Source organism: Geotrypetes seraphini, chromosome 15 (assembly GCF_902459505.1).
Source record: "Geotrypetes seraphini chromosome 15, aGeoSer1.1, whole genome shotgun sequence".
NCBI classification, from domain to species: Eukaryota; Metazoa; Chordata; class Amphibia; order Gymnophiona; family Dermophiidae; genus Geotrypetes; species Geotrypetes seraphini.
Window position 1 is genome coordinate 12,472,392 of NC_047098.1, and position 21,469 is coordinate 12,493,860.

Sequence of the window (21,469 nt, forward strand, 5' to 3'; positions counted from 1 at the left end):
ATTAGTACTATTATGGGCAGAGTCTGGGGTGGAGTCTGGGGCAGAGATGGGCAGGGTCTGGCCCACGACTTAGCCCAGTGTTCTTCAACTGCCCGTCCACAAAATAATTATTTTATTTCCACCGGTCCAAAGGTGTCAAAAGGTTGAAGAACACTGGATTAGATCAGTGTTCTTCAACCACCGGTCCACAGACCAGTGCCGGTCCACAGAAATTTCCTGCCGGTCCACAGGGCCAGCACGTGCATCAGGCCCAAAAGAGTGTTCTTCAACCGCCGGTCCACGGTGCGATCGATGCGGCGTTGTCTTCGAGCCAGCTCCCTCTTCCTAACTGATTCAGTGCACAAAGCCACGGATAGCGGCTCCTACAGGCATCCTGCGCCTGAACCGGAAGCCTTCTCTCTGACGTCGCAACGTCGCAACGTCAGAGGGAAGGCTTCCAGATGAGGCACGGGACGTGCAAGGTGCAATTAGTACTATTATGGGGGCGGGGTCTGGGGTGGAGATTGGGTAGAGATGGGCGGGGCCTGTGTCACGACTTAGCCCAGTGTTCTTCAACCGCCGGTCCACAGAATAATTATTTTATTTCTGCCAGTCCATAGGTGTAAAAAGGTTGAAAAATACTGGATAGATCATCTCGGGTAGACTGGATGGATCATTTACTAGGGATGTCATTTACTAGGGTTACCAGACATGTCCTCTTTTTCGAGGACATGTCCGGGGATCCGGACGGCTTTTCAAAACCTGGCGCTTTGTCCAGGTTTTGAAAAGCTTTCCAGCTAGCGGCAACCTCGGGACTGCATCTACGCATGCGCAGATGGCAGCACGGTGATGTCACGCGCATGCATGCAAAGTCATAGTGTCACGCCAGCGCATGCGCAGATGCCCTCTCGACAAATGACCAGGTTGAGGGGGGGGCCGATTGGGGGCATGACTCGGATGGAATGGGGCGGGGCCATGGGTCCGTATTTATGTTCCCGAAAATCTGGTAACCCTATCATTTACTATGTTACAAGCGTGGTGCACGTGCCCTCTGAACCTGGCCAGAAGGAGTCACCGTTGAGCAACGTCTTTGATTCCCTTCTTTCCTAAACCTCGCCTCAGCTGGGATCAGAAAGATTGTCTTAATTTTCTAGGGTATAAAATACAAACGTATCCAGATCGGTCACGAGACACACAAAAACGTCAACGTGAAAATCAGGGGCGGGAAACTACGAGGTGACCCCAGGAAATTCTTTTTCACTGAAAGAGTGGTTGATCGCTGGAATAGTCTTCCACTACAGGTGATTGAGGCCAGCAGCGTGCCTGATTTTAAGGCCAAATGGGATCGGCACATGGGATCTATTCACAGGGCAAAGGTAGGGGAGGGACATTAGGGTGGGCAGACTAGATGGGCCGTGGGCCCTTATCTGCCGTCTATTTCTATGTTTCTATGAATTTCTCTTGTTAAAGCCAGGTGTTATAGCTCTGGGGGCGACTTATTTTCTTCGTCACCCACGTAAATGTGTGATAGTGTATCAAAAGCAAAAATATGTTTTCTTTGATCCTTCTTGTCAGCGGTTCGACTGAAATAGGAGGTGGAATATGAAGCACTCTTAAAATTGATTGTTTGACTTCCTGTCTCAGCCAATATAATTCTTAATTTTTATTTTTACTTCTTTGTTATTTTCGCTGAGTCTACATTTTGTGCCCATTTTGAGGACTTGAGTTAAAGTTATGATAATTAGGGTTGTTAGATTATAATCTGATTTGTAAATTTATTTCTTGCCTAACTTTATCTTTCTGTCCAAGTGGATACTTGATATATTATTGAAAAACGATAAATTAATAATAATTTTTTTAAAAAAAGAAAGATTGTCTTTTTTTAAAGTGGGTCTCGGAATCTGAATCTAGGACAATGAGTCAAAGCTTTCAAATGTTGCTAGACTGTGTTTAATGGTATTATGTGATTAATGTTTAGAACATGCATGAAATATCTTGCACTATAATTGAAGAAACAGCACATATCCAAAAAATCCAAACACTTGAATGTTTCAGACGGTAAGAAAGTCTGGGCCTTACAATTTACCTCCTTGTGAAGGAGGGACTGTTATGAGTGCTGTGATTTACAGGAAGTACACCTTCTGTCCTCGTTACCTGCTTCTTCCAATTCCAGTAAATTCTTTTTTGCCAGTGTTGGGAGGTATAAGAGTTCCAGTTAGGTAGCAATCAATTACATTTCGAGAACCAGTGACTCTTGCGAAAAAGCCAGCAAACTTGTTTATGGAAGATGTCATAATGGGCAGGATTATAATTGGAGTTCAGTTAGAAATCCTAAAAATAGCTTATTGAAAGCTCTTGTGTCTCTCACTGTATTACTTTTTAGTAAACGCTTTGTACATTGGTTTTGTGTTGTTGTTTTTTTTAAATTTCTTAGCCAAACCTGGTGATGAACTGAAAGTCGAACAGGCGGTGAAGGAGTTCAGGTCTCTCAGTTTGCCCATAATGAGGTCTACAGGTCCCACGACCGCCATCATCTTTAACACTGTGCCAGAGAGGCCCGATCAGGCTGCCCTTCGCCGAGACAGTGTGGACATTTTGGTAAGCTGGGATGCCAACTTACATTCCCTTTGCATTGTGTTAAAAGGTCATTGGCAGTGCAAAAAGAAATTTAGGGGTTGATATTTGGTCAAGCGGTGTTCAGCGTTTTCCTGACTGCCACCAGTGCTATGGCTGGAAATTCAATTCTAGGCCATATCCAGGCTTTGACATTGAATTTCCGGGTTTGGTTGCCTGGCCAGAGCATAACCCCTCTTCTACAAAACTGTGCTAGCAGTTTTTAGCGCGGGGAGCCACGCTGAATGGCCTGTGCTGCTCCCGACACTTAGAGTTCCTATGAGCGTCGGGAGCAGCGCCGGTCATTCAGCGGAACTCTCTGCACTAGAAACTGCTAGCACAGTTTCGTAAGAGAGGGGGATAGTGTGTAATTCAGCCCCTAACCATCTGTGGGGCACTGCATAAAGATAGAACTGATTTTTTTTTTTTTGCATCCTATTTATGCAGTGACTGACCACTTATGTGACTATCTGTATTTAACCAGCCAAGTGTTGACTCCGCCATCTGGAGCCCCCCCCCCCCCAAAATAGCCAGTTTTGAGTTTGTTGCTAAGCGGACATTTTCAGCAGCACCGAGGGGGAAATTCTAGAAATGGCACCTAAGTTAAGTAACAAATGCTGTTTAAAATGGCAAAAAGACGGCACCGTTAAAATGCCTACTGGCGCCTCGCCGCTATGGGTATGGCTAACACCGTAAGTGGTGTTAGGCGACCTAAATCGCCCAAGTAGGCGCGGTTCACGACAAAGATAGGCGTATGAATATTTAAGTGCACATGTTAACATTACAGGGAACATAGCTATTAATGCCTCAATGGGGGCTGGGCCCTCAAGAGTGAGTTTAGAAAAAGTGTGGGGGCAAGTTTCCGAAGCACTGGGACATGAATTGGGATCCACAAACAGGCTAATAAGGTTGCAGAGCGAACTACTTATTAAATAATAATATTAAATGAAGGGAAAAGATCTCAGAATTGCCACTCCAAGGATCATAATGATATCATCCATTGATGGAATTGTGGCGTGGATATCTTTCATAGATCTAAAAAAACCTTCATATTATTATTTAAGAAGATGTACTTCATCTTATTTCCAAAATTATTTTATATAATGTTGGTGACTTATTTCATCAGAATTCAACTACTCAATAATTTAAGTTTCTAAAATTCAAAATTCTATTTCTCTATTTTTTCTCTTTTTCTTTTTTTTACAAGCAGTGCAAAGAGCATGTGCAAATAGCAAAGGTCTTAGTGCAAATTGCAGTTGAAAAATGTGCAAATAGGCAAAATAACTTATAGTATGGCAAATAATAAGCCTTAGATAAGTAAAGCCTTAAAGAAGAAAAAGAGAAAAAATAGAGAAATAGAATTTTGAATTTTAGAAACTTAAATTATTGAGTAGTTGAATTCTGACGAAATAAGTCACCTACATTATATAAAATAATTTTGGAAATAAGATGAAGTACATCTTCTTAAATAATAATATGAAGGTTTTTTTAGATCTATGAAAGATATCCACGCCACAATTCCATCAATGGATGATATCATTATGATCCTTGGAGTGGCAATTCTGAGATCTTTTTCCTTCATTTAATATTATTATTTATTAAGTAGTTCTCTCTGCAACCTTATTAGCCTGTTTGTGGATCTGGTCAACTTGTGGCTAATTTTTTTCATTTGATATAATTTTTTGACATGAACTGGGATACCAGACGTCTGGATTTATGTGGACACGCCCTTTTTTTTTAAGAGGACCTATCCTGGCGTCCGGACGGCTTTCCAAAACCCGGCACTTTGTCCGAGTTTTGAAAAGCTTCCAGCTCAGGACCGTGTGGAGAGGGCTTCTGCACATGCCTGGATGCAACACGGTGACGTCAAGTGGGTGCACGTGACATCATCGCATTACACCTGAGCATTCGCAGATGCCCTCCCGACGTGGCTCTGAGCATGAGAACAGGTTGAGGGGGACGAAGCTAGGGCAGAAGGAGGTAGGGCTAGGTGGAACTGGGCGGGCCTGGAGGTGTGGCCATGGGTCCAGATTTTACATGAGCAAAATCTGGTAACCCTAGACGTGGACAACTCTTAGGCAGGTAGACTTAGAGCATGCGGCCTCTTACTGCCAAGAAAACAGAGGCTGACCTCCTCCTAAGGTTTGTTGGTTACCATATGGCTCTAGAAAAAGGAGGATGGATTGGGCCTTCGGGGAAGTAAGGAGGACTGACAGAGACATCTGGGTTTTATTTCCATTGAAAGCAATGGAAGTAAAACCCAGATGTCTCAATCTGTCCTTTTTCTGGAGCCATACGGTAACCCTACTCCTTTCCAGCCATCTGACTTAGCCTCTGTTTGAGATAGGATGATGGGAAGGGCTCGGTAAACCATTGGTCTGACCCAATATGTTATTCTTTTGTGCTCTTAAAAACCCCTTGTTGATCAGCTGCCACCTATCCCCTTCTTTTCCCTTCCCTTCCCCTTACTTTCATTGCAAAAACACACAGTCCTAAATGCCACCTTAATCCATCAGCAAAGTCTCAGGTGGTTGCACTATTGTGTGAGTTGGGTGACTCCCTCTTTCTGTTTGTGGAAACTTCAGGTAGGGATTTGCAGAGGCACGAAGAAGGTGAACGGACCTCTCAAATCTTTTGTTCAGAAAGTCCTAGATTTTTCAGATGCTAGGAGTGACAGTTTTTATGGTGAGGAATCTGATCTTACACTTTGAGTATTTTTGTACTGATCGGAATGGTCGTGGTAGGGGGAGCTCAGTACCATATGGAAATACTGATTCACGGTATGCGTGGTAGATACACAGCTTCACAGAGATGGCAATCGAGGAAAAGAGGGCAAAAGAGAAACAGAATTTTAAAAAAGTATGGGATAAGCCCAGATCCTCATTGGCAGAAAATGAAGGAAATGTGTTCTGTGATATTGGACCAGGAACATAAGAACATAAGAGTTGCCGCTGCTGGGTCAGACCAGTGGTCCATCATGCCCAGCAGTCCGCTCATGCGGCGGCCCTCTGGTCAAAGACCAGCACCCTAACTGAGACTAGCCACATTCTTGTTCAGCAGAAACTTGTCTGACTTTGTCTTGAAACCCTGGAGGGTGTTTTCCCCTATGGCAGACTCCGGAAGAGTGTTTCAGTTTTCTGCCACTCTGGGTGAAGAAGAACTTCCTTACGTTTGTACGGAATCTGTCCCCTTTTGACTTTAGAGAGTGCCCTCTCGTTCTCCCTACCTTGGAGAGGGTGAACAACCTGTCTTTATCTACTAAGTCTATCCCCTTCAGTACTTGAATGTTTCGATCATGTCCCCTCTCAATCTCCTCTGTTCGAAGGAGAAGAGGCCCAGTTTCTCTAATCTTTCGCTCTACGGCAGCTCCTCCAACCCCTTAACCATCTTAGTCGCTCTTCTCTGGACCCTTTCGAGTAGTACCGTGTCTTTCTTCATGTACAGCAACCAGGAAATGATATTGACTTGGTTTGGCCTTGTGGAGATAAAGATAGACAGGAATTTTTTGCTTGGGAAGTCCTTCTTATTCTGCACAAAAGAACTTTTACAATACTGTATTATCCCAAGAGTTAGTTGTGGAAAATCTAATTGTATGACCGGCTGATTTTTCTTGCCCAAGACCACAAGGAGCATAATTGGGATTTGAACCAGGCTCCTCTAGTCTTCAACCTGATGTTCTAACCATTGGGCTACTCCTCCACTCTCTGATGGGGGAGTCTAGCTTGAAACCCTTTGGACTGGCACTTTTCATTTTGCAAGCTGTAGCATGCATTTTTGAAGAAGAGACAGCTACGCTTACCACTGGTAACCTGATGCGACCGTAAATCCTTCTGCTTCTGCAACTCTGGGAAAAAGTGAACTAGAAAGGGATCTGGGTGTACTGATAGATAGGACCCTGAAGCCGTCGGCACAATGCGCGGCAGCGGCAAATAAGGCGAATAGAATGTTAGGCATGAAAAGGAATCTCGAGTAGATCGGAGAAAGTTATAATGCCGCTTTATAGAGCAATGGTCAGACCCCACTTGGAATACTGCGTCCAACATTGGTCTCCCTACCTAAAGAAAGATATAAAACTGCTGGAGAGGATGCAGAGACGAGCAACTAAACTAGTGAAGGGTATGGAGAAACTGGAATATGAGCATCGACTTAAAACACTGGGATTGTTCTCCCTTGAGAAAAGGAGACTGCGTGGGGATATGATCGAGACCTTCAAAATACTGAAAGGAATCGACAAAATAGAGCAGAGAAGATTATTTACATTGTCCAATTTGACATGGACAAGGGGACATGAAATGAAGCTAAGGGGGGACAAGTTCAGGACTAATGTCAGGAAGTTCTGCTTCACACAGAGAGTGGTGGACATCTGGAATACTCTCCCAGGGGAGATTATTGCAGAATCGACAGTCCTAGGCTTCAAAAGCAAACTAGATGCATATCTCCTTGAGAGAGGCATATAAAGATATGATTGGCTATAAAATAAGCCAGGTGTATACCTAGCAGGGCCTCCGCGTGTGCGGATCGCCGGACTTGATGGACCGAAGGTCTGATCCGGAGATGGCGCTTCTTATGTTCTTATGTTCAGTAGAAAGGCACAGTGATAATAACCATCCTGGCCTATGTAGATAAGAGTCTCCCCCATGTAATACAACTTGATTCCTGAAAGCGAGAGTTGCCGGGAATTTTTGTCCTAAAAAGACCAGGTGAGCTCCGGACCTGCCTCGCAGCTTTCTGCGTTGAAATCTGCCCGCTTGCAACACCACTACGGAGCGGACAAATGCGCTGTTTGAGTCGCAGTGAATTCTAGTACATCTGGATACATAAAAATTCAAAGCCGGCTAAAAAAAAATTTATAGGCGATACCTCTGTATTGGATCAAGTTAATACCTTGTGAATAATTTACTCCCTTCTTTTACAAAGCCACGTTAGACTTTTTTTTTTTTTTTTTTTTAAATCGCCGGCTGCGGTGGGATTAGCTCTGACACTCATAAGAATTCTATGAGCGTTGGAGCTAATACCACCGCGGCCTTCGATTTAAAAAAAAAATTAAAAAAAAAAAAGCCTAACACAGATTTGTAAAAGAGGGGGGAGGGGATTCGTTTGTGATTTGTAATAAGATCTTGTCGGTGTTTATGGCATTTTAATATTTTGTGAACTTGTACTTGTTTATTGGCTGTAATTTTATCATTTATTTGTAATTTATGTGAATGTTTTCATTGACGTCCACCTTGTTAAAGGTGGAATAGAAATAAATTTTAACCTTAATATAGTTGTTACAAACAATAGATATTTCTAAACAGTGCTAATGTGTGCATGCCCTGCTGTATGTTCTTTGAGAAATACAAATACTTAAAAATATTGGATGCTGGGTGTGTGGTAGAGGGCTTTTTTGACTTATGAGTGGTAGGTGCATCATTCAACGGGTTTCAGTCAGTCATTTGTTTTTCAAAATGCCCGAGGCACTTCTTGCTTTGCAACTATTGCTTCCCATGCATTAAACAGCAGAGTATAAGCATTTGATAATTCTACATAGGAAAACTTCATGGATGTCTTTAACCAGTTGAAATACAGAATATAAGTGAGGGAGTACGTGTACTGCCATTTGTCCATTTGCATCTGCTTCTCTGACTGGCCATCTGCCTCCACTATTAGCAAGTCTCTAGCTGTCTAGCGGTTCGGTGTCTGAATTTTTACATCTACAGCGTTTTGGCTGGCGTTTCCTTCTTTCTGCGATGAATGGCAGTCCTCTGCCCCGGTCCTTCTTCTCACATGCTGGAACAAGGACTGACAATGCGACGATCATTTTTGATCTTATAACGAGAATGTTTACACGTACCGTGACCTGCTGTCAGACCTTCAAAAAAGAGATCGCACTTCAAGATCACACAGGCATCCTCACATCTTACCTGATCATAAATCCTTTTTCTGCGGTCTGATTCCACGGGCAGGCGGTAGAATAAACAATGTTATTGAAAAATTCCCCCAAAAATCCTCCGCCAGCATCTGTACTTCCTCAAAGTTTAAATCCCTTGAATGTGAATAATCGTGACGTTCCTGTTGCCTAGTTCTGCTTGATTAAGTTATTCCCCCTGATGAATCGATTTGGGAAACAAGATTTCGTGCTGAGGAAGGGGATTATTTGCTTCATTGGATTTTATGCTAGGAATGATAAAGCAGGGGATCACGAACAGATCGGAGAAGGTTATCATGCCGCTGTACCAGGCCATGGTGCGCCCTCACCTGGAGTACTGCGTCCAGCAATGGTCACCGTACATGAAGAAGGACACGGTAGGGAGAACAAAAGGCACTCCTTAAAGCTGATAGGGGATAGATTTCGTACAAACGTAAAGAATTTCTTTTTCACCCAGAGAGTGGTGGAAAACTGGAATGCTCTTCCGGAGTCTGTTATAGGGGAAAACACCCTCCAGGGATTCAAGACAAAGTTGGACAAGTTCCTGCTAAACTGGAACGTATGCAGGTGAGGCTGGACTCATTTAAAGCACTGGTCTTTGACCTAAGGGCCACCGCATGATTAAGAGAAGAAATAAGGGTGTATTGATAAGATGAGTCACGGTCCCAGCACCCACCCTATTGAAGTTGCTCTCTATCTAATAAGAGTGGAGACCTTTTTAAATAGAGTCTAGGGTGAAAGAACTCCAAGCTTGTTCATAAATGTCCTTTGCTCTTAGTTGCTTCATAGGTCTAGTAGCTGGAAGCTTTGTAGAGTTTGCTATTGGTGGGATGCTGCAGAATGAAGGGTTCCGGGGCAGGCCTGCTCGTTGACGCTGCGTAGCGTTTGCCCGAAGGTTTAAAATTACAGTGGCTGGGAGGAGGTAGGTGGGGCAGTAGAGCCATGACTGACTCTAACTTTTGGGGAGGCCGTGGCCGACGTTCTGACGCTTATGAGCCTTTTGACTCCACATCTGCAGTAGAGTATTTCTAAATTAAACAGCTTTGGAAGTTACGTTCTCAGACATGCTTGAAATCTACTTTTCAAAATCTTAATCAATGATGGCGTTTGAGGCAGACATTCCATAATATGGTGCTGAATATCTGTGCTTTGTAATATTTGCATCATTGCTCAAGTCATACAGACAAGTCACTGTGTCTGGCCATTTTCTGATTCATGTAACCTGGAGGCCCCATGCCAAATAGTCTCTGTGCAATACCCAACTTGTCTTCGCAATAAGTGCTTAGGAGTTTGATATACTAAATTGCACTGCTAATTTTTTTTTTGGTTTGGGGAGGGAGGGGGGTGCTTTACCTAGGGGGGAGCCTTTTTTCTTTTTTTTTTTTAATTGGGCAGATATTTTGCGTGTGTAATGCATGCAAAATATCTGTGCCATTAAAAAAAATGAAGAACCCCCCCCCCCATCCGGCAGAAGCCCTGACAGCAGTGACACGAGGCTGCTTCTCCTGTCACTACTGTCAGGGCTCTGCACCGACTCAATCGCTCACTGAGCGACTGGGTCGGTGAGTTTGCGTGCAAATGATTTGCACCTCCGTGCAAATGATTTGCGTGCAAACTTGATAGTGAATCAATCGCTGTTTGAAAATTGGCCAACAGCGATTGAGTCTGAGCCAAACTCCCTTCGAGGTATTCTCTTTTGCTTTCAAATTGATTCAGTTGTATTCTGCAGCTGCCATTCTCACTTCACACCAGCTCATAAATGCATTAGTGGCTGATTGCGCCGAACAGAAGTACTAACAAGGAAGTTGTTTGCTGTATCTAGGAATCAAAATGTTATTTCTGAAAAGCCAATGCAATTACAGTGCGCTGCTGAAGCTGACGGTTCAGAGCTACTGGGAAAAGGATCCAAATGGGAAATTTCCTGAATACCGGGTTCTTCAGTTTTTCTAGGTTTTACTCGTTTCAGAAACTTGGCCTGCAAACAAGGATATAATAAGGAATAAGCGTTTGCAAGTAAATAAATGAACAAGTATAAATAAAAAATTATCTTTAAAAAAAAAGCAACTCAAACAACAGTAACGAGATTTAAGAAAATAAAGAGGGGAGAATTCAGTAAATGACACACAAAGGGCTAGATTCACAAAGCAAACTGATTTGATCATAAATTAACCTTCCTTGATCATATTAGCAGTATTATTATATCAACCTTTTTCAGACTCCGTCAAATTCGTTCACTCTCACAATTCCTTTGTCCTAAATCTCTTATTCACTCTTTGGTGATTTCCAAAATTGACTATTGCAATGCCCTATTCAAGGGTATAGCTCAAAATGAAATCAAACGTCTACAGATTATCCAGAACGCCGCTATTAAGCTCATATCAAAAGCCAAGAAGTATGGCCATGTAACACCTCTTCTTGAAAAAGCACACTGGCTTCCAGTAGCTTACCGGATAACATATAAATTATGCCTACTAACATTCAAATTTCTACTTTATAAAACTCCTGCTTTCATTTATAAATTGTTAATCCCATATACTTCTAAAAGAATACTGAGATCCAATGAACAGCACCTACTAACGGTTCCCTCTCTCAAAATTATCAATACAAGGCGACAATTCATTTTTTACGTTACAGCACCTCAAACCTGGAATACTCTTCCTATTTATTTGAGAGAAGAACATAATTTGGAAAAATTTAAAAGTAAATTGAAGAGTTTTCTTTTCAAAGACGCATTCGAAAATTAGTTATTTTAGCCAATTTTAATTCTACTCTATCACTTTATTGAAGCTTTTTAACTTTACCTTCCCTATGTTTTTTTTCCTTAAATGTCTTGCTTTCTATCAAATAATTTGTAGTTCTACTCCTTTTTCCTTCTGTGTTTAGTATTGTCGAGTTTGTTAATTACCCTGCAAGACTCAGTTTTTATAATGCACTGTTTTCTCTCCCCAACACTGTATTTTAATATGTACATCGCTTAGAATTAAAATTAAGCGATTTTTTTCAAATTTATTATTAAACTTGAAACTTGATTGTGTACCGATTAGTTTGCGACCAGATTTCCTGCGGGCCCTATTCACTAACCTCTCCTGCGATCTGCTTCGAATCCGTGCATGCAAATGAGGAGAAACGCATGCAGAGTAGACAGGGACGCGATTCACCAACCAAATTTTCCAAACCGACTGGGCTGGCCGATCATCCCAAGAAGCGACTCTCTGAAGCCCTACTCTCTTCTTTCCCAAATCTCTCCTTCCTGCCGCCCCGATGCGCTTCTCCTGCCTGCTCTGCCCCGATGCTCTTAAAAAAACAAAGTTAAAAAATAAAAAAAAAAGTCACGGCCCCGAACGCCTCCTGTAGCCCCGACTCTCCCACTGGCCCATATGGCCTGCCTGCCCCAAACGCCACCCTTCCCCGCAGTGCAAGCCCATGGTTTTAACCCTTTAATCCGATGAAAAGGTCTCTTGAAGATTGAAAACCTGCATTAAACTTGCAATTTTCAGCAACTGAAATGCGTTCAGTAGATAGAACTCTTCAGTGATCTTGCAGTACAGTACATTGCGTTTGTAGATACTAGAACAATTAACGAGGCAGAGTGAAAATAGTATTTTTTTATTTTTTTTTTTACAAGGGGGCAAACTGATATGGTGCTGCAGACGGCAATCGCCTTTCCAGCTGGCTTTTTATCATTTAATTGCCGGCCATTAGACAGCAGGTGGGCGCCACTATTCACTGCCGGGCTTCTGCCCTTACCAGCACCGGCCGAGTGGTGTAACTTGGGATCCCACCCTCTCTACCCCATGCCTCCCCTCCCCCGACACCTGTGGCCCTGCACTGTGCCACCTGCTGGCTCAGGTGGCAGATGAAAAGTCAGAGCTCAGCGGGTGAGTGCGTGACTGGCTATGGAGCAAACTGTTCCTGATCATTGTACACTTTGAGCTCTCTGGGCCCTGCCAGGTCATTGCTTGCAAAAGCAATTTTACCTACCGTACTGTTTAATCGCTCTTCTAATAAAAAAAGGTTACTCTAGTCTAGTTGTCTGTCTCTAGCTGAAAAGCATTAAAAGCTTGCTTGAATTGATAAGAGTTTATGGTGCACGATAGGACCTTGTGTGTGCTGTCCGTGCAAACATAATTTACTAAAGATCCTTTCAGAAGAGATAAGCACCATTTATATTAGTTAGCAAACTGAGCTGAAACGTTTACAGTCCCTTTGGAATATGATTTTCTGCTTTATATGTCGAGCAAAAAGACAAGGTCGTGTCGCGCCCCCTTTTTAAACAGTTCCATTGGCTTCCTATATGTCGACAGATCCAGTTCAAAATGATGGTTTTTCACCTTCAAAACGCTTTGGGCTCCTTTTACAAAAGGTACGCTAGCCGAAAAATTACCGCCTGCTCAAGAGGAGGCGGTAGCGGCTAGCGTGCGTGGCATTTTAGCGTGCGCTATTCTGCGCGTTAAGGCCCTAACGCACCTTAGTAAAAGGAGCCCTTTATTCCAGGACCCCAGATTAGCTTTCAGCCCTTGTAAGGAGGGGGGGTGCGGTCCGCCCCAGGTGGCGTCATGGTGGGGGCACTGGTACCCGTCCTCTCCACCCCCCCCCCGCTCCTCCCCTACAGTATACGCACCTTTACTTCCTCCCCCCTCACCATATCTCTAGCTTTTCTCCGACGCGAGCAGTAACTCCAATCTGCTGCTTGCGCCAGCGTCGGCTCTCTCTGGTGTCACTTCCGAGGTCCACGTCATCGGCAAGCAGATATGCCGGTGACGGGACTAAATCGCGCGAGACAACGGCGCGCCGACAACTGAGCGCAAGGTTGACAGCGCGCCGAAGAAAAGCACTATTTTAAAGGGCTCCGACGGGGGTGGGTGGGGGGGAACCCCCCACTTTACTTAACAGACATTGCGCTGGCGTTGTGGGGGGTTTGGAGGGTTGTAACCCCCCACTTTATACTTAAAACTGAACTTTTTCCCTAAAAAACAGGCAAAAAGTTCGGTTTCAAGTATAATGAGGGGGGTTACAACCCCCCAAACCCCCCAAAATGCCAGCGCGATGTATGTTAAGTAAAATAGGGGGGGTTCCCCACCAACACCCCCCGTCGGAACCCTTTAAAATAGTGCTTTTCTTCGGCGCGCCGTCAACCTTGCGCTCAGTTGTCTGCGCGCCGTTGTCTCGCGCGATTTTGTCTATGAACCGATATGCCAGCTTAGCTGTTCATTTGGACCTGAGAGCTGGAGGAGCGGTTGAGAGGTCAGTTGTTGCTTATCTCTCTGGGGTTTAAAAACGCCTCCGAAAGGGGGGAAGGGGACGGGGATTTCTGGGTCGTGCTATTGTATTATGAAAATGGTGTATCTTGCCATTGGTTTTCTTCTTGCACTTTGTGCTAATAAACACATGTAGGTCTCCAATCTTAAACTAGATAAATCTTAAACTAAACTCTTAAACTTAAACTAAATCTTAAACTAAACTCAGTTTTAGTGGATCCTTATAATTTCTTTTTTTACTGTTAACTTTGTTCAGGAACCTCAGCGCCACCACTCAGAGCTCAAACTCGTTCATTGCTCTAAGCTTTACCTGTTAGCTCCTCATCGGATCCTTTTTACAGCTATAAACTAATTTTCTTTTGTGATATGTATTATATTATTTCTTAGCGTTTAAGCGATTTAACATTGAAGCTTAAAACATTAAGCAGTACTTAGCTTTATATCTTGTGGTCTCTGGCTAGGGGAAACATCTTGCCGACATGTTTCGCATTACAGCTTTATCAAGGCTTAACCCCTTGCTAATTTACCGCCAAGACTTGTGACCACTCTATCCACAAATATCCACAGATATTTAGATAGAGCACCCTTAAACTACACTGAATATTGTGCATGGTGTGATTAAATAAACACATGTAAGCATAAAACCACCGCAGAAATCAAAAAGAAAAAAAATGCAAGTTTGGAAGCCTGGCTTTTTAATTGGGGTCCCTTTGGACATGCAGTTTTGCAAAATCGGATACTTAAGCGTTGAGGTTGCAAAAAAAGATAGTGTATATGCTCCTATTGAAATACCCTGTGTACAAAGCTCTGAGCGGTGCATGCTCTTTTTTCTAAAATGGCTGTTCCCACTGAACGTACCACCATAATACTTGTGTTTTTATTATGGCCTTATATAGGGTTACTAGACGTCCGGATTTCCCTGGACATGTCCCGCCCCCCCCCCCCCTGCCTTTTTATAAAACCGCAATAGAGTTTTTTAGCGCAGGCTGATATGCTGAATGCTCGGCGCTGCTCCCAATACTCATAGAGTTCCTATGATCGTCGGGAGCAGCGCAGAGCATTCAATGCGCCAGCCTGGGCTTTAAAAACACCCGCTATCGTGGTTTTGTGAAAAGGGGGAGGGGTAATTTGTCATACTGAAGTGTTACTCTAGAACAGTGGTCTCAAACTCGCAGCCCCAGAGCCACATGCGGCCCGCCAGGTACTATTTTGAGGATCCTCGATATGTTTATCATAATCACAAAAGTAAAATAAAACAATTTCCTGATCATATGTCTCTTTACAATAGTATTATTAAGACTTAGACAAAAGGAAAGATTTATAAGCTATAAAGTTTTACCTCATGCAAAAATTGTCATGTCTTTAATAAGACATTCACAATTTTTTCTGAGGCCCTCCAAGTACCTACAAATCCAAAATGCGGCCGTGCAAAGGGTTTGAGTTGGAGACCACTGCACTAAAAGATGCTTGTGAAATTGATTTTGCAACGTATTCTTTGTAAAAATGTGAATCATGGGCTGGATATTAAGTGACCTTTGGAAAACCAGAGCAGGCCTGACTCACTGCATCTTCACAATTTGAAGTCTGATGTTGCTTGTAAGCATTTCTGGGAGGAGCAGCACTTAAAAACATGTCTATTTGCCAAAGGTGTCTAATACCATGTGTGGCCTTCGTATGAAATGAGATGTGGAAGAGGAACGGAGGGGTAGGCAGATAGGAGGGACATGGAAGGGTCCTGAAAAACAGCTCTCTATATCTCATAGAACGGGATAAGTAGAAAGTTCTTGTGAAGGCCGATAAACATTAAAGTGTCTATACACTCTTTAATCATCAGTAATAAATCCTGCACGGACTAGGAGGGTGTGTACAGAGAAGAGGAAGCTGTATCAACGCTGAAACTGCTTCTTCTAGATAGGCGGGTCTCTCTTAAGCTGTAGAAATGAAGATTGCGTGCAAGTAGGCAAATATATTATTTGCTTGGTTTCTATAGCAAAAGCAAACAGGAAAGAGGCATCTGAGGTTTATTCTTTGCATCCGTGTGGGGGATCTTGCCACCGAGGAATATCTCTGGGCTGTGGTATCAAAGGTGAAAGGCACGGTCCAAGTCCTCTGTTCTCTATCCAGTGAGAGCTGCACAAGTGGTGAAAATTAACCAAGGCGTGAAGAAGCCCAGCCTGATCCCTGGAGGATGAGCTGAAGAGCGGAGCTTGAAGGACTCACACTGTTTTTCTCTCTCGAACGGCAGAGGTTTAAATAGACTATTTCTTCTTTTAAGGAACGCTATACTCGCTAGGGGGGTAGTTCAAGAGATAATGTGGGTGTTTTGTAAACTTGAAATTCTCAGGGGTTTTCCTGGTTTAATACAATTGTTGTTTCCTCTGATTGATTTTTTGCATTCTTTGCTATGGTTTTGTTTGTTCTCGAAGTGTCGGTATGTCATTAATGGACTTTTGCGGGCCTAACTGTGCAAGCTGCAAGTTAGGTTTCTAATCTTATACGCCAAAAGATGCCAGGGATGAGAACCAAAACCTGGAATGTTCCAAAGGGCAGGAGCTACGGCGCTTCGGATAGTAACTGTCTCACATCCTTTACCAGTTTGGATCCTCCCAAAATCTTACATCCAGAGCCTGGGAATGAGTTCATTCTGTTGGTGTCACCGGGGCTTGTGGCATCCAGGATCCTGCTTTACGATGGCCAAGGGCAGTTGGACTCTGAGCTTGATGAAGCTCTGGAACCGGTGGAGAAGACAGCTGCGCTTGATTCGGGAGAGGCTTATATGATCCCATGGCAGACGAAGAGGAAGATAAGCAAGGAGATACAGATACAAGTAATGAAAGTAGCATTTTCAAGAACTATGTCCCTCTTTTACAAAGGCGCGCTAAGCGTTTTAGCGTGGATTTACTGCGCACTACGTCAACGCGCGCGCTAACTGCTAACGCGACCATAGGATAACACGCACGCATTAGCGTTTAGCACGCGCTAAAAAGCTTAGCGCACCTTTGTACAAGAGGGGGGGGGTATATTTTGAATTGATGATCTTTTATGTGTGTGCGTACCATCGCCTGGGGCAGGGGTAGGCAATTCCAGTCCTCGAGAGCCGGAGCCAGGTCAGGTTTTCAGGATATCCACAAAGAATATGTGTGAGATGGATTTGCATGCACTGCCTCCTTGAGATGCAAATCTATCTCTTGCATATTTATTGTGGATATCCTGAAAACCTGATCTAGCTCCGGCTTTCGAGGACTGGCCTAGGGGGTCACGTTGCAGGTATTGCATACGATTGAATATCCCTGTGAAAATGCTTGCTTTTTGAACAATATTTTAGGGGCTGGCTTGGCGGTAACTGCTGTGTACTACCATATAGATGACGTGGGTTCAGCCGCTTTTGCCTGGGCTAGAAGTGTCCTGTAGACGTGGTTTACACCAGTGTTCTTCAACCACCGGTCCATTGGGGGGGGGGGGGAAGTGTGCTATTGTTCAGTGGCAGAAATTAGGGTCTGCATTCACAGGGTTCTGGAAGAAGTTGCGGACTGTGTCCCTGGCTCAGAAGTGCCATTGGGATATTGAGCAAAGCCAGGAAGGGATTTAAAAATAAAGCCTGAGAAGTAGCAGAGTGAAAGCTTATGATATTATAGCCTAATAAATACTGATGGTAGGGAGAACGAGAGGGCACTCTCTAAAATTGAAAGGGGACAGATTCCGTACGAACGTAAGGAAGTTCTTCTTCACCCAGAGAGTGGTAGAAAACTGGAACGCTCTTCCGGAGTCTGTTATAGGTGAAAACACCCTCCAGGGATTCAAGACAAAGTTAGACAAGTTCCTGCTGAACCAGAACATACGCAGGTAAGGCTAGACTCAGGGCACTGGTTGTTGACCTAAGGGCCGCCGCGTGAGCGGACTGCTGGGCACGATGGACCTCTGGTCTGACCCCGCAGTGGTAATTCTTATGTTCTTGAGCTAATAGCCCATTTCTGCACTTCCAGTGGCATGGGAACCCACAGCATTATCACAGCAGTTATGGATGTACAGCTATATGGAAGCCATGTTCCCTCTAAGCTAGGGATGTCAAAGTGCCTCCTCGAGGGCCGCAATCCAGTCGGGTTTTCAGAATTTCCCCCATGAATATGCATGAAATCTATTAGCATTACAATGAAAGCAGTGCATGCAAATAGATCTCATGCATATTCATTGGGGAAATCCTGAAAACCCGACTGGATTGCGGCCCTCGAGGAGGGACTTTGACACCCCTGCTCTAAGCTGAGCACATGAGCAATCGCTCACACATTCAGGGAGCGTTGCTCACAGATTTTGCACGGTCGCTCACAAAAATACTTGCAAATCTGGAAAACTGTTAGCTTTTAGAACTTGTCGCTCACGTGAAAAAAAAAATAAAAAAAAAAATTCATGCACCCGGCCAGTCCTTAGATGGAGCATTGGTCGGCATGTCAGACTCGAAAATTTAGCAAAGCTGCTGTAATGGACAATGGAGAAGAATGAGTTGGTGAGGGCAAAGCTTCAGTCCACAGTTTAATACAAAAATGTGTGTGACCAGGTACAGGCCTCTGTGTGTGGAGTGTATTGGGGCAGCAAGAATCAAAGCTGTTTTCTCATAGGTAAGACAATGTTTTATCTATGCAAATGACTTATTTGAATACAGCCCGTCTTCCACGTCAATAAAATTACATTACTTTTTCAACAACATGTCAAATTTCCAACGCACAGTTCAGGAGTCGTGGAGGGTCATTTTCGGTATGATGTCCAAATCTGAATTTAGATGGTTTTGCGGAAGAGACACAAACATCTAGTACCAAACATGTCCATTTTCAAAACTACAAAATGTCTATCTTGGGGTTTTTTTTTTTTTGAAAATGGCCATTTTCAGATGTGCAATCTATCTTTTTGAACCATTTAAAAAAAACAAAAACAACAACCACGTCCAAAAGAAAAACGCACAAAACAAGCCATTCGGATGTAGGAGGGGCAGCATTTTTAGTAGACTGGTCACATAGACATCCCAGGACAGCAGTGAATATATAAAAAGGACCAAATCCACATTAGAGAATGACACGGGGAAAAAATCTGTCCTCGTCACTGGACCACCGTCCCCTTCTCCGCCCCGTCCCCGCTGTCCCCTCCCTGCCCTATCCCCATCCCTCCATCCCCTTCACTGCCCCGTCCCTGTCCCCGTAGCATCCACCCTTCCCTCTCACTACCTCACCGCCCTTTAGCGACCCGAGAATCTCCCTCCCTCCCCCTTACCTTCGCAGCGCATTAATAAAGAAACTTACTGAAGCTGGCGGAGACCGCCTGCCTGTGCCTGCAGTCGCGTGTGTGGGTGGAAGCTTCTCCTCTGATGCAACCAGAAGTTGCGTCAGAGGAGAAGCTTCCGCCCACACACACGCAACTGCTGGCAGGCAGTCTCCACCAGCTTCAGTAAGTTTCTTTACTAAACCGCCGCGAAGGTAAGGGGGAGGGAGGGAGGGAGATAGATTTGGCCAGAGGGAGGGAGGGGGCTGCGTGCGTGATCAGTGACCACGCGCCTTCCTTCCCTTAACTGCGGGGACAAGGCCATTCACCACTCCACGGGGCGGTGAAGGCCTTGTCCCCGTGCCCGCAGTGAGCACTCTTTCCCCCCCCACCGTTTCGGCGGGTTACCCTCGGGTAACTGCCACCGTGTCATTCTCTAGTCCACATCTCACCATAACCCCTTTAAAGTGTATGGTGATCCCTCCCAAACACACCCAACTGTACACAACACCAATAGCCCTTATGCCTGCAGGTATCGCCTATAGGTACAGTAGAATTTGGGTGGAATTTATAAGGCTCACATATTCCACCATAAGTGTAGTAGTTAGATTGGGGTATGGACCCGAGTCTCCATCTCTATGGTTGACTACACCACCCACTAGGCTCCTCCAGGAACCGTCCATAACATTTGAAGTTGTCATACGGACAGATATGTACTGTTTCATGACGAATTGCAAAAAGACCTGCTCCCGTATCTCACTAATTTGCACACAAGACCCTGGGCTCACTTTTTATATAAAAATCATGGAAATAGTTTATAAACGTTATTAACACACGGGTGGCTAATCAGTCTGCGGTGACCTCCGTTAATACGTAGGAGATTCTCCAGGGGTCATCCGCAATGCATGTGCGCCGTACAGTGCACTGCCGGGTCTCCCCACAAACATTATTTAGTGCCAACGCGGGTGCGGTTTATTTTTATTTTTTTCCAAATTAGTTATGCATATATATCTAAGTTTTAGCTCCAGGAGTGTTGTGTGCAAAATATAAAAAAGAATGAGTTATCAAAAGGATAGTATCAACCATATTAATCACTAGACCCATGTCGTGTAGTGAAAAAGAGAAATTCCCAACTGTGAGCAAATCAATCAATCATTTTTTTAAAAAAAGGGAACTTATCTTAAGTGTGATGGGCCAGAGCTGCTTTCAGTGGCGATTCCTATCCTATGGAATTGTCTTTCAGTGGAAATTAGGTTAGAATAAAAGTTTGTTTATTAAAGAAGAAAGTTAAAACAAGTTTCTTCCTATTGCATAATTTCCATGTTAGAAGGAGCTGGGGAAGAAGTTGAGGGAGAACAGGTTTAAAGATTAGGTCTGAAGAAAGGTACATAGTTTTTTTCTGTGTGGTTTATAGGAGAGGGTGGGTCAGTAGAGTGGTAGTAGTCTTAAAGGGGGTCTGTAGACTTAAAGGGGTGGGTCAGTGGAGTGGGCAGACTTGATGGGCTATAGTCCTTTTCTGCCGTCATCTTTCTATGTTTCTATGGTTTTAGGATGGGGGGGGGGGCCTTATATTGCAGTATATTGCAAACTGTGGGCCAGCCGAGATTCCAGGTGTGGCGCCAGACGCCAGGAAGGAGGAGCGGCACTGGCTGAGGCGAGAGGCATGTCCCGTAGGCAGCACCTCTCCTTCTCTCTGTGCCTCTTCCCTTCCAGCCCCCACTACCCCCCTCCCACTGGCAGCCGAGGACCTTGTCTGGAGGGCCTTCGCGCGTGGGTGGGTGTCGATGTGATGACATCACTCGTGTGCGTGATGTCATCGCCCCGACGTCTGCACTCTTCCCGATGCCGCGAGCCATGGCTTCGTAAAGTTTGCGAGATACTGATCTAAAGTTTTAACGCCAAAAAATGCAAGGTCATGCACCTTGGCGGCAAAAATCCATGCAGGACTTACATCCTAAATGGTGAGATCCTAGCAAGGACTGTAGCAGAACGTGACTTGGGGGTGATCATTAGCGAAGACATGAAGACTGACAATCAAGTGGAGAAAGCTTCATCCAGGGCTAGACAAATTATGGGCTGTATCCATAGAAGTTTCATCAGCCGTAAGCCTGAGGTCATAATGCCGTTGTACAGATCCATGGTGAGACCCCATCTGGAATACTGTGTACAATTCTGGAGGCCGCATTATCAAAAAGATGTGCAGAGAGTTGAGTCGATTCAGCGAATGGCCACCAGGATGGTCTCAGATCTCAAGGATCTCCCGTATGAGGAACGACTGGGTAAGTTGCAGCTGTACTCACTCGAGGAATGCAGAGAGAGGGGAGACATGATTGAGACGTTCAAATATATCACGGGCCTTATCGAGGTGGAAGAAGATATCTTTTCTTAAAGGACCCACGGCCACAAGAGGGCATCCGCTGAAAATCAGGGGTGGGAAATTTCATGGCGACACCAGAAAATATTT

General features: G+C 44.3%; 1 protein-coding gene across 4 annotated transcripts in view; it reads left to right on the forward strand.

The window, feature by feature from the left end:
* Positions 1-21,469, forward strand: part of PLEKHG5 (pleckstrin homology and RhoGEF domain containing G5) — a 252,202-nt gene that overhangs the window by 162,669 nt on the left and 68,064 nt on the right. For 3 of the 4 annotated variants that reach the window (XM_033922899.1, XM_033922902.1, XM_033922903.1), the window contains one exon: positions 2,414-2,577. In XM_033922899.1, the coding sequence (XP_033778790.1) occupies positions 2,414-2,577 (164 nt within the window). Of the gene's footprint in view, positions 1-2,413; positions 2,578-15,796; positions 16,586-21,469 lie in introns of those variants that run through there. The other variant, XM_033922904.1, reaches the window with a different exon arrangement.